Source organism: Pollachius pollachius, assembly GCF_949987615.1.
Source record: "Pollachius pollachius genome assembly, chromosome: 14".
Classification (NCBI taxonomy): domain Eukaryota; kingdom Metazoa; phylum Chordata; class Actinopteri; order Gadiformes; family Gadidae; genus Pollachius; species Pollachius pollachius.
Window position 1 is genome coordinate 22,047,786 of NC_136947.1, and position 13,780 is coordinate 22,061,565.

At 42.5% G+C, this 13,780-nt stretch overlaps 1 protein-coding gene across 1 annotated transcript in view; it reads left to right on the forward strand.

Moving 5' to 3' along the window:
• Nucleotides 1-13,780, forward strand: part of dlgap1a (discs, large homolog-associated protein 1a) — a gene marked incomplete at both ends in the record, with an annotated part of 66,412 nt that overhangs the window by 12,137 nt on the left and 40,495 nt on the right. Inside the window, 3 exons of the mRNA XM_079750910.1 lie at nt 5,063-5,345; nt 6,426-6,550; nt 6,714-6,839. Coding sequence (XP_079607036.1) covers nt 5,063-5,345; nt 6,426-6,550; nt 6,714-6,839 — 534 coding nt within the window. The remainder of the gene's footprint in view (nt 1-5,062; nt 5,346-6,425; nt 6,551-6,713; nt 6,840-13,780) is intronic.

Genomic DNA, 13,780 nt, shown 5'->3' on the forward strand with positions numbered 1-13,780 from the left:
GCAGAAGTTCACTACACATCAAATTAGTAACAAAATCTGCCGCTGCCCGAGTTTTAACAAAGACCAAAAAACATATTACACCAATTCTTAAATCGCTACATTGGCTCCCTGTATGTCAGAGAATTGATTTTGAACTCATGCTGCCCACCTATACAATAACTACATGGTTTAGGGCCAAAGTAAATAACTGATATGCTTCCACTACATAAACCTTCTAGACCACTAAGATCCTCTGAGACAAATCCGTTAATTATCCCCAGAGTAAACACGAAACATGGGAAAGCAGGATTTAGTTACTATGCAACAAATAGCTGGAATAAACTCCCTGAAGATTTAAGACTAGCCCCAACTCTGAGCACTTTTAAAGGAAGACTACAGACTTTTGTCTTTGCTTTAGCTTTCTGCTAAATCTTAAATACATTGCTGTCACAGCCAGAGCAAATGATGAACAAAAACCACAAATGCCCAAAACGCCTGCGCCAAATCAAAACAGACAGAATACGAGCACAACCAAACAAAATGCGCTACGGTAGCCATCCGCCTTCCAACAAAGGCACAGGACAAACTAGCCGTCAGGTGGGTGTGGCCCTCCTGCCCCCCCCTTTGCGTCTTACTCGTGTATGAAAAGTGCTATTTAAATAAAGTTGCCTTGCTTTCCGCTCCAGTCCTGACTACACTGACCCAGCCACTCAGTTTGTGATGGAGGTCAAGGCTTCATGCGTCACATTTTTACCGTTACTATCTCAACACTGCTCAAAGGACCAGAAGCCTTCATATTAATCAGGGGGTGTACACTTATAATGTTGTGACTGCAACAATAACACAGAACCTATGATTTTATTCCACTCGCCTTGGAGGGAAGAGAACATAGCAGCCTTTTCAGTTACCTGGCAAGTTAAGTTTTGCTGTAATTCGGCAAAATAAACCTGTCTGCTTGGACACATCAATTGTTTTGCATTTTGGCTTTTGTTAGGGTTCGATAGCTGCTGGACCCAAGATCACAACACAGAGACAGGACTGGAGTCTGGGTAATGAACAGGTTTTACCAGGAGTGAGGCCCCGTCCACACGGGCGAATACTTTTCCCCTCCGTTTTCCTGTGATGCGTTTCAGGAATATCTCCGTAAAGACGGGCTCATTGCGAAAACGCATCGAACTGTAGAAACGCTGTAGTACATACTCAAGGAGCTGGTTCTACACCAAAGAAAGTGCAGGGCATCCAGCCTGCGCGCTGTATAAAAACATTCAGTCGAGGAGGAGATTCAACCATTTAAATTGAGCAGAAATAATTTTTTATTTCAGTTACTAATACAATTTACCAAGGGGCTGTATTTAAAGCTACAAAAATAACACAAATTAAAGCTGCAAGCAGCATTTTACGGGTGCCAAGCCTAAAGCCGACCTATAAGACCCTAACAGACCATTAAGACCCTGACGCAGTCAATTAAGACCGTTTTAGTTTGCATACGGTTGACAATATGTTGGAATAGCCTCAGCTTGGATCTGTTGATGAGTGAACAAAATGTCATGACCGTACGTCAAAAGGCTGAGGAGTTATGATTCATTAAAGTTTTCAATTGATTGCTTTAGCGCCCCATATTTTCCTATTTTGATTAACTTTAGCCTGCTTAACCTTGACCTATGCTTCTTTAAATACACCAAGTTTGGCGATGATTGACTCAAGTTAACCCCGCCTTTAGTCACCTATCATTGATTGGGCTAATTTGGACGTCCAGCCGCTATTTTGTTACTGGTTCTGGATTTCATTGGAACATTTGCTGAACATGAGGAAATACAAATTTTTACAGGATTTCATGACTGTAGAAGAAAAAGTTTAGAAAATATGTTCCAAAGTCTGCATTTTCAGTTTATTGATATAGCTCCCTATAGCCTGATATGGATACAATTTGGAGGGGTTCATCTTGACCCATGTGACTACACCAAGTTTGATGAGGATTGGTTTCAGTTAACCTTGTCTTTTGGTTCATTTTGGACGATTTTGAGCCTCTGGCGGCCATGTTGTTTTGTCAATCAACTTCATTTTACTGGACCAGTTGGAACTTTGGTCCCAAACAGCCAGTAAGTTGGTCCCGCTCAAATCAAACATTCCGTCTATGAACTGTGGTGATTTTAGTCACAGGCAACGCCCATTTCGATGCCACGCCCTAATTGAAAATATGTTGATTCTATCTTTTGTACTGGACTCAAGATCATAGAAGTCCATTTTAATGTTGATGTAAGCATTTAAGTCTTTACATTAAGGGTGTGGTTTTAAACCACACCCTTTTTAGAAGTCAATGGATCCTGGGTGCTTTAATCTTCATTGTACAGACTTCCCTTTATGTCAGATTGAAGACATTGGTCCTAAGATGTTATTTGCTAAAGGATTTTGGTGAAAACAAATATACGTAGGATCCTTAGGGAATTGAGTGTTTTTAAAGATAGTCGTAAATCTATCCAAATAAAGTCAAAGGTTCTCGAGGCAAATTTGTTGAACATAAGGATATGCATGTGTGAACAAAGTTTCATGAGTACGTCAAAGCAGTTATGAGATATGTTTGTTCAAAGTTTGCATTTTTGGACTGTTGCTAAAGCGCCACCTTTGGGCCAAACAGTGCAATATTTGCTCTCTGTTAATCTTGAGTCAGCCTCTACAGCTGTAGTAAGTTTCATATAAAGCATGCGAGCAGTTTAGGCTGTGTAAGTCAAACGTGGCAAAATAATAATAAAACTAACAATTATAATAGGTTGCCTTCGCACTTTGTGCTTGGCACCCTAATAAAAAATGTAATACAAGATTCCACGCAACTCTAACGTCACCCAGCTGGTGGGGGGGCAATGACATCATCGTTTGCGTTCCAGGCGTCCGCACTAATCCTTTTTATTTGAATCCACCCTGGGACCTGGTTTCAGAAAAGTGTGTTTTTCGGTCACCAGATCCGCCGGATCTGTCTGGACGGTGGGCCCAAATGCACAACACTTATGCGGTTTCAACCAAAAATCGGCTCCATGTGTAGGGGCCTGAGGCAGGCGAGAGCTTGGTGGAAGGAGTCTATGTCCGCTCGGTCCATTTTGGCCAGATCGTTCTGTTAGGGTTTGATAGCTACTCGACCCAAGAGCGGAACACAGAGACAGGACTGGAGTTTGAACAACGAACAGGTTTATTAGGAGCAGACCAGGAGTGAGGCAGGGGGCAGGTTGGAGAGAGTGAAGCAGGCAAGCTTGAGGTGTTGATCCACTAAACACTGAGGCAAGGAGGAGTTTATGAGCTGATGCAGGCCAGGTGTGAACAGTTGAGTTGCAGGCACAGCACAGAGACACACCGGGGCTTTGCCAGACACACAGAGAACACACAGCACAACAGCTGTGCTATGACAGCTTTACTTTATTAAAAACGCAACAGAGACGTTCCTGGAAACTTCTGTACCAGGGGACAGGCACCAATAACTATGAATGTACATGGAAAACGGGGTACACCCTAAACTAATGATTAACCACTTGTTTTCATTTTTGAAGCATTTTATGCTAGACGAGCTTGCAGGTTGTTCAGCCTATATTACTGCCGAAGTTAGGCTGGCTGTATTGAGTGTATTTATCGTGGTATAATTTCCCAACAGTGGCAATAAAGGCTGATCCACTTCTCTGTTCATATTGCGCAGTGGTCTAATATTTACTCCATTACCATTAATCATGCGGCCAACATTTAGGCTATAAAGTGTTATTCAGTGGTAGAGCCCCTTACAATTTCAACAGGCTACTAGACTAGTTGGCTTACAACTGATTGTTTCATCTCCTATTTTTGGGTCAAGATTTTCCTTTTGCAGTCTGAAGTAATTCTGGCAAATTCCAATTATTTTTCATGAAGCAACAACTGTATTCCCTAATGGTCAGACTCTGAGTGTGCTGTATTTTGTATGGGAACCTGGCGTTGGCACTGGAGTCAGCACATTAACCCCTTAATCCAAAGATGCCCATATGTGGGCAGAAAAACAGCCACTACGAGCCAGTCGCACATTGAGCTTTCCCCAAACACGCCGTTTCTGTGTCTGTAGCTTTAATGCAAATGAGGAGGAGAGAGGCGGGTCAAGGAGGAGGGTGGGGGTGTGGCCCTGAGCAGCTTGCGGCCACGGTACCATGCGCTCTGTTTACAGTGGATGTATCGCAATGGCGCACACAGCCTTTGGCCGTGTTCTGTAAATATTCGAGAATACTCCGGGTGCTCCGGTGGGAGTCCTGGAGCTCTGTATCTAAATAAAATCATATTATACATAGATATCTATATCATATAATACATATTATCACAGCCAATAGCTGTGTGCCCCTCCAGACGATATTATGAATCTCAAACGACTGCGTCAGGTTCTACGACGTCTCTGGCTCTTCCACTTCCACGTCAATCTAGAGTAGACTGAAACGCGACATGGAGGAGAAAGGGATGGTTGACCGCGATTGACTCCCGCCGGAGCCTTGCTGCCAGCTACCGAGGGACCACCGCCTCGGCAGGGGGCAGCGGGCAGCGCCGAGGCACCTCCGCCTGTGTATTCACACACACACACAAGTGGCATTCGCACGTTTGTAGCTGATTGGGCAAGGGGAGGTGACATTTCCCCGTATGACGACATAAGGGGAAGAATTCCAAATCGGCGCGTCTGAGCTTTGTTTTTTCAAAGGCAGAGCAGGATAGCCAGTGCTCATTTTACACCTAACACAATTTCTAGCTACTGGGGGACCATAGGCAGGCTAGTGGAACTCATATTAAGGTCAGAAAAACTCAAAGTGAAATTTTCATTCCATGGGACCTTTAAGCATGTGACACCAAGAGTCTACTTGCACATGCACCTCAATAGGGCTTTGATATTGTGACATCACATTTCAATGACCGCAATCATCTAGGAGGTACATGAGCATAGCAATGTTATTGGTAGTAATGGTGGTTCGGTCAATGTGTTGCCATTTCACATTTGAGTTTAAATGTATCATGTATGAATGCATAATTTTTTTTCATATTTTTATTTTATTATTTGTATTATTTCCCAACCCTTTGCAACCCTCATGACGCCCAGGTCAGCGAGCTGGAGGTGAACGGGCAGATCGAGCAGGTATGTGAACAGGTCTTCAGGGAGATGCAGTCCCAGGCTGTCGAGGCCATGCCCGTGGAGTCGCTGGAGTCCTTGCCCATTCCGGGCAGTTTCCGGATGCGTAGCCACAGCTACGTGCGGGCAATGGATCAGGGCTGCTCCCGGGATGAGGAAGAGGAGGACGAGGGCGGCCGTTCTCTTCTACTACTTCCCGCCTCACCACCGCGTACCACTGCCACAACGGTCAGGACCATCCAGAGCAGCACAGGTTGGTTGTTGGAAAACGTGTCGTTACGTCTAACGCAGCGTTCACACGGCATCCGTCCGTTGACAGATCTCATTGACTTTGTGTGGGCCGCTCTCGAAATGTATTCTGGGTCCGTCCGTTCTGTCGGCTCTGTTGCCTGCGTCAAAAAGTTGAGAATTGTTCAACTTTTCAGGCAGCAACGGATCCGTTGGCCAATCAGATCGCATCCCCCATGCGTCAGACACGCCCTCTGTCATCCGTCGACGGACGTGTGCAGTGTGAATGTGGCGCTACCAGCCAGCATCAACCCTTTCTCAAATGAAACGGAGTAACGTGATAATACAGTTATAACAAGTGCAGATTTGATTCCAATGAATATGAGTTTGCAGTAATTTACACATTTTGTATGTGATCAATTTCCCTTGATGATTTCATATTAGTATGTGCTAGCTATCTTTCTTGTGTACGGGGATTGGGTTAACCTAGCAATTGTAAGTGCTTGGCACTTGTTTCTGTGAATATCTTTCTGCTTCTCCGACCAATGTACTTATTGTAAGTCGCTTTTGATAAAAGCGCCTGTTAAATGTAAACAAATATGTTTTTTATGGTTTAAAGCTCTGTCATCTTGTTGGAGAAACGATTATCAATCAACTATATTTAAATATTTGGAATTATAGCTCAACTCATCAGAATGATAGCTCTGGCTAAAACTCGCCACTACGGGCACACTGACATGTTGGTATGGAAACAAGACGTTCAGTAGGTTGAAGTTGTTAATGGAAAATAACAGCTAAAACAAGTGATTAAAAAATACTGCAAAATCAAACAAAAACTACAAACAGGATATTGGAGCTTCCTGTCTATTTGCCAGGTCGGACAGAACAAGGCTTTCATTGTGACTAATAGTATAACATTCACAGTAAATAAGGATAACATATGAATCACATTGTCCCTACAGATTAAATGTATTCATAAATCCGTGATTCATAAGCCATATGCCAGCTTTGAGCATGCTATTTCGGTTTTCGTAGCAACCAGAGGAAGTCCTTTTGGTCTTCTCTGATTATTAAATATCTGCTCTCTTCCTCAAATTCTTTTAAGTTTCATCATGTATTACCACCTACAAGAAAACGCCTCCTCCAGTGCCACCCAGAACTTCAACATGTTCAGTGACCTCCAAACCCTACATCTCCATTACAGCTCAGAGCAGCACTGAGTCAGCACAGGTAAAGCATCCAATTTATGTATGTAAAAAGTTTCTGACACAATCATTAATGTAGCGATTGACACCACACATCAAACATAAAAAACATTGTACAGGTGTTACCATCATTTATGAATCCTAGTATGTCCTAGAAATGATTGACTGTTATTTTTTAAACCAAAAAGGACGCCTATATGGAGGAGGAAGGGCAACCAGGCGACATGATGATACAATCCAGACTAAGTAATTCCACAGAGAGCATTGACAGCATGAAGGCCTTGACAGCAGCAATTGATGCTGCAAATGCTCAGGTAAGTGCATGAGGCTTGGTTTAATGCAATTACATAGCATTCGCTAAAGCATGCTCACAAAATGTAGGTATGACACTATGACGCTAAGTATGCATGTATGTTAGTTGGCCATTTGTTGAGCTAGAAGCTCAATGTTTTGAATCAGAAGGGCGTTCTTATTGACCTTATTAAGCCCACCAAGCCTTTAATCACCTATTTTCTCATGTTCTACCAGCATGCACACACACCAAGCCACCGCCTTTAAGATTCGAGTTCAGGACAACTGACGGCTGGGGTCCGCCAAAAGGTGGCAGAAGTATTCGAATAATTAGTAGATAAACCTACGTAAACGACTGCTGTCATGTTTTTGGCTAATGTTTTATTTCTTTGAATGCTTAATTAGGGCCGCCGTTATATACAGTGTCAACAGGGAAATGTTTTGACGTGCAAAAAAAGTGACGAGTAGCCATGACTAGGATCACAAGATAGTTATATTTGTTTTATAGATGTATAGTTTGGTACAGATAAAAATTGGCCATTAATCCTATTTTAAACAGATCCAATGTGTGTTAACAGAGTAAAACATTTTTAATCAAAATTATGTCTGGGAATAAATTCAGAATTTCCAGGAAAAACTTGAACTTTATACATCAGTAGTAGCCTACACATATCTGATCGCACTTGATTTCATAATCATCTTAATGATATTGATATATTTCGGAGGGATACCATAGTGAGCCATGAGCTTTCACAGCAACACGTGGTGTATGCTGTCAAATTCCTTTTCAAAGTCAACGAAATTGACGGAGACAGGGGTGTTCCATTCTATGCACTGCTCGACGATGATCCTGAGGGTGGCAATTTGGTCACTGCATGATCTTCCATTCCGGAAACCAGCCCGGTTCTCTCTGTCTTTCTTCAGCCCCCTTCCGCAACCTCTCCAAGATGATAGCACTTTTTTTCCCCCTCCTTTTTTGTTTCATAAACTCTATGGGCTGCCACCGTTTGTGATTGTATTTTGCAGCTTTCTTTGTGTGTTTTTTTACCCTCCTTCTTCTATTATTTTCAGTGTTTCTGTTGACAACCATGGCTTGTGGTTTGTTTTCAACCTCCCCAACACTTCTGAACAGGTCTCCTTCCATATGTTTTTCAGGCAGTTCCAACGCTCATCTATTGGTGTTTTGTCCTCTTCTTGCAGGACTTGGAACCTGTTCTGTAGGGTGGTTTGTTAAAGTTCAGTTGTTCCTTTGTCCTGGAAGAGCTGGATTTTGAATTTGACTCTGTTGTCACAGGGGTTGTTGCAGCGTTTCAGCTTCAGTTGTGTTTTAGCTGTCAGTAGGTTGTGGTCTTACCCGAAGTCTGCTCCCCTCTTCACTCAAACATCCAGGAGAGAGCGTCTGAATTTCCTGTTTATGCATATGTAGTCAATCTGGTTTTCAGTGGTGTGGTGAGGAGATACCCAAGTGACTAGGGTGACTGAGGGTGGGTTTATGGGTGTCGTGACTTATTTTGCGGTTAATCAAAATATTCACAGGATTGTAGCTTTTTAGACACGCTTGCTCCTTTTGATTCCAAAAATAAAAGTCTGGGATCGTCCGTTAGCTTTACGGTATTTATTTCACAGAAAAAAGAAAACATGAACGATCAACATAAACCTTTTCTAACATATATATCAAAGGGGCTGTCACTGAGCAGTTAAAAAACTGTACTGCTTCCCGTCTACCTATTCATCTGTGGCTCCTCTCCTAAATACACAAAGGTGTGCTTCATTAGCCCAAATACGGCATCCCCAGCATGTCAAATGCAAAATATGTTTTTACTAAATGAAACCAGATAAAACAAACAATTAACTCAAATAACCAAGCCCCCCTAATTGCTTATTACATAGCAATTACTCCAATTATTATACATCATGGGGCCATTATAACTAAACACATCTATCCCAGGCAAATTGTATACTTTAGTCCATTATTTGTAAATCCAGCAAGATCAGTAGTTGGTGTGTGCATGTGTTTCATGTCCTTGTTCTTCTAGAGATCTTAATCCGGGGGTTCGGAACATAAAGTCTTATAGCCCCTCATCCAGCAGTCAGAGGCAGAGATGTGGACTTGAGTCACATGACTTGGACTCGAGTCAGACTCTATTCATGATTTTGATGACTTCAGACTCGACTTGACAAAATTACGCATGACTTGCGACTCGACTTAGACTTGACTTCTATTGACTTGAGACTTGACTCGGACTTTGCCTCTTTGACTTGTAATGACTCGACATGTCTTGAGTCAAAAACATTTATTGTTTTAGATAGCTAACATATTTCCCGCCTGGAGGGCTAGACACCCAAGACGCATTCACTTCCGTGAATATAAAAGAAAAACAGCGAGCAAAGACAAATCTACACTTCAATAATATCAAAACAAAATTTCGATATCAATCATACTTTATTCAGAATAACAGTTTTGGTTTCATATCGGCTGCGTTTTGAGTTGGTCCCATTGAAACCATCTGGCCAACCTCTGACACTTAAGACATCATAACGAAATCATTTTTCAACCGTTTACCTTCGTTCAAAAAATTTCACAAATCTACACACTCGTATCTTTAATAATATCGAGAGGATCTTCGATATCGGAATTTCGATATCATTTATGCTTTCTTCAGAATCACAGTTTAAGTTGCATATCAGCTTCTTTTCAGTTGGTCTCATTGATTTACGTTGACGGCCGCTGGAGCGTGAGGACGTTCAGCAGTGTTGCCAGATTGGGCTGTTTTTATCGCCCTATTGGGCTACTTTTAATCACTCACTGGCTACGCTTTACCAACTTTAGGATCACAGTGGTGCCTTCCGTAGCCTACTTAAACAATTCAAACCCATCATTCACTCTCACTTCTCCTCTGAGACAACATAAGATTTCACCGCATGTGCATATCATAACACATTTGAAGACAGAAACAATTAACATATTATAACTGTATTGATAAGGAATGACACTGTACATTAGACTGTTGAAATAATGATCAATAGCCTAATAATGACATTAAGTAGAAATACATGGTGACTTGTTCAGGACTTGAAAAAGTTTGTGACTTGGACTTGGACTCGGCTTTGGTGTGACTTTGACTTGGACTCGAATTGGCTTTGGTGTGACTTTGACTTGGACTCGACTTGGCTTTGGTGTGACTTTGACTTGGACTCGACTTGGCTTTGGTGTGACTTTGACTTGGACTCGACTTGGCTTTGGTGTGACTTTGACTTGGACTCGACTTGGCTTTGGTGTGACTTTGACTTGGACTCGACTTGGCTTTGGTGTGACTTTGACTTGGACTCGACTTGGCTTTGGTGTGACTGACTTGGACTCGACTTGGCTTTGGTGTGACTTTGACCTGGACTCGACTTGGCTTTGGTGTGACTTTGACTTGGACTCGACTTGGCTTTGGTGTGACTTTGACTTGGACTCGACTTGGCTTTGGTGTGACTTTGACTTGGACTCGACTTGGCTTTGGTGTAACTTTGACTTGGACTCGACTTGACTTTGGTGTGACTTTGACTTGGACTCGACTTGGCTTTGGTGTGACTTTGACTTGGACTCGACTTGGCTTTGGTGTGACTTTGACTTGGACTCGACTTGGCTTTGGTGTGACTTTGACTTGGACTCGACTTGGCTTTGGTGTGACTTTGACTTGGACTCGACTTGGCTTTGGAGTGACTTTGACTTGGACTCGACTTGCCTTTCCCTGTCTTGACTTGGGACTCGACTCGGACTTGACTGCTAAGACTTGGGACTTACTTGGGACTTGCCAAATTGGGCGGTTGGGACTTTGTCCCATCTCTGGTCAGAGGTGCACTTGACTGAAAGAAAGGGGCTTAAAAGACTCAGTCAGCTGCCTCCAGTAGCAAACAAAGCTTTGTTATTGGTCTTTGGATGATGTTGGTCTTGGTTTTAACCAAGACACTGCATACAAGTCCCTTTGCCCCTGGAAGGGCCTTGACTACACGTTCGAGTAGCCAAGAGTTCCTCTGTGCATTGTCGTCAATTATCATGACAATATCTCCAGCAGTGAAATTCCTTTTGATTTTATTCCATTTGTGCCTTTCCTGCATAAGTGGAACGTATTCCCTGGTCCATCGTTTCCAGAACAGGTCTGCCAGGTATTGAACCTGTCTCCACCTCCTGCGTGAATACAGGTCCTCTCTCTGGAACAGTCCGGGGGGCATTTTTGGAAATGTTTTCAATTTAAGTAAATGATTCAAAGTCAGGAATGGTTCAATGCTCAGTCCTCGTGATGCATCATCAGCAGGGTTTTGTTTAGAGTTTATAAACCTCCACTGGTTTAATTTTGACTTTTTTTTGAACAACTGCTGTTCTGTTTGCACAAAAGTGTGAAACCTTCTGGTCCTGTTTCGGATATATTTCAGAACGTTCTGGCTGTCAGTCCAAAAGGTAGACTCTTGGAGGTCAATTTGCAGCTCTGATTGAATCATTCTGTTCATTCGTGCAGCCAGTGTAGCAGCCAATCCAATCTGGGGATAGTCATTAATTTAAGTGGTGTGACTCTAGATTTTCCCATTACAAAAGCAACATGAACTTCATCAGTGTCATTTGTGATCCTCAGGTAAGTTGCAGTACGGTAGCCTTGTTCACTAGCATCATACAAGTTATGCAATTGTGCAGTTGGCCAAAGTTCTTGGGCTTTAGGCATCTGTTAATGTGAAATCTGGACAGCTGTTCTAGCTCTTTAAGCCAGGCCTGCCATTGCTTTGCGATTTCCACCGGAATAACTTCATCCCATCCATTCTTAGCTTTGCACAGTTGTTGAAGGATTTGCTTAGCTTTGAGTATGAATGGGGAGAGAAGACCGAGAGGATCATACACAGAGCTGAAGATAGTATATTCCTTCTGGTAAGGGATGTGCTTCTGTCCTGTTTCACAGTCACACGAAAGCTGAAGATATCACTCTCAATGTCCCAATACATCCCTATTGCTCGCTCGTTAGGCAGCTTCTCCCTGTCAAGATCCAAGTTCTTTACTTGTTCAGCCTCGTCTTCCTCAGGAATGGATGCCAGGACAGCTTGACTGTTACTAATCCATTTTGTCAGCTTGAATCCACCAAGAGAACAGATTTATCTTAGGCTTTTAACAAGTTCTATTGCATGTTTCTGTGTTGTGCCTTTATAGGATGATGCACAGTCGAAAACCACACGGATCGATTTTTTTACGTTTATGGTAGACACCATGATGTGGTATATACCATGTCTTTCCATTTTCCAGCTATAGATCCTCTGGAGGAACTTTTTCAGCATATCCTTTTGATGATGTCATGAAGCCTTTATACTCAATAGCATAGACTTGATCTCTTTGAAATTTCCTTTTTAGGTGAAATGTTCGCTGCTCAGCCATTTGGCGGTTGTTTGGCATTATGATTTTTCGATCATGAAGAGGTAAAGGTAAGTAGTAGTGACCGTCTTTGAGTGTAAGAGAACTTGATAAAACCTGCATGTACATTTGGTCATCTGCTGACACTTCCCTTTTTTCCTTATATCCTTTCTCTGGGAAGTCGTGTGCATACTGTTTCTCTAGAAGTTGCTCAAGGTAAACAATTGAGATCCGGTTCACTAATGCCACAGGATGTTCATCGTCCGTGATAGGGGACCTAAGTGGACCATTAACCACCCATCCCAGCAGTGTTTTTACTGCATATGGACCATCCTTTTGTGAATTGATGATTTTCCATGGTTCCATAGCTTTTGGGGCATTTACTCCTATAAGAAGTTCCACATCAGCATCAATCTCTTTGACCTTGATCTCCTTTAGATGAGGCCACTTGTCAAGGTCCAGCTGGGTGAGTATGTTTCTCTTTGTAACAGGAATCTTGTTCTGTGTATATACCTTTGGAAGTTTCAGGTATACGTCCTCTTCAATAGTGCTTACTTCTAGGCCCGTTATTTCATAGCTCTTGACCGTTTTTTCTGTACCCATGTTCTGCAGAAGGACTTCAGTTCTACGGCCGCTAGCATTGAGCTTCCTAATTAGGTTCTCTGTACAAAATGTGTCTGTACTGCCCGGGTCCAGGAGGGCATAGGTAAGTATGCTTTTACTTCCATTGCACAGTTTTACTTGCACCGGCACAATAACCAGGATACAGTCTTTGCCAGCCCCAGTTCCTTCACCTTCTCCCAGTGAGACGTGAGCACTGCTGATCGATGTCTCTTCAGGCTTTGGTCTCTGCGGTGAAGTAACATCTGTAGTTGGCTGAAATCTTTTAATGTGCAGAATGGTAGGGTGTTTAAAATTGCAAGTTTGACAGGTCATTCTTTTCACACAGTTTTTGTGAGAAAACGCCAGCGCTTGGTTTACTCACGGCTCCGCTGTATTCGAAAGCAGTTGTGGTTCTCGCCGTCGAACTTGTCCCGCAGTCTTGATGCTCCACAATGCGTAGTTTGTTAACTAAAGCTTCACAATGCGCAGTTTTTTGACTAAATGTCGTGACTTATTTTGCAGTGAATCAAAATATTCACGGTCTTTCGGGATTGTGGCATTTTAGACATGCTCGATCCTTTTGATTCCAAAAATAAAAGTCTGGGATCGTCTGTTAGCTTTACGGTATTTATTTCACCGAAAAAAGAAAACATGAATGATCAACATAAACCTTTTCTAACATATATATCAAAGGGGCTGTCACTGAGCGGTTAAAAAACTGTACTGCTTCCCGTCTACCTATTCACCTGTGGCTCCTCTCCTAAATACACAAAGGTGTGCTTCATTAGCCCAAATACGGCATCCCCAGCATGTCAAATGCAAAATATGTTTTTACTAAATGAAAACAGATAAAGCAAACAATTAACTCAAATAACCAAGCCAAAACCATCTTGCATATTAATAAATAAATCAATCATTATGTCAAACCAAAAAATGGCTCTAACAATGGGGAAAGAGTGTTCCTTCAATGACCAGGTTGTTGTC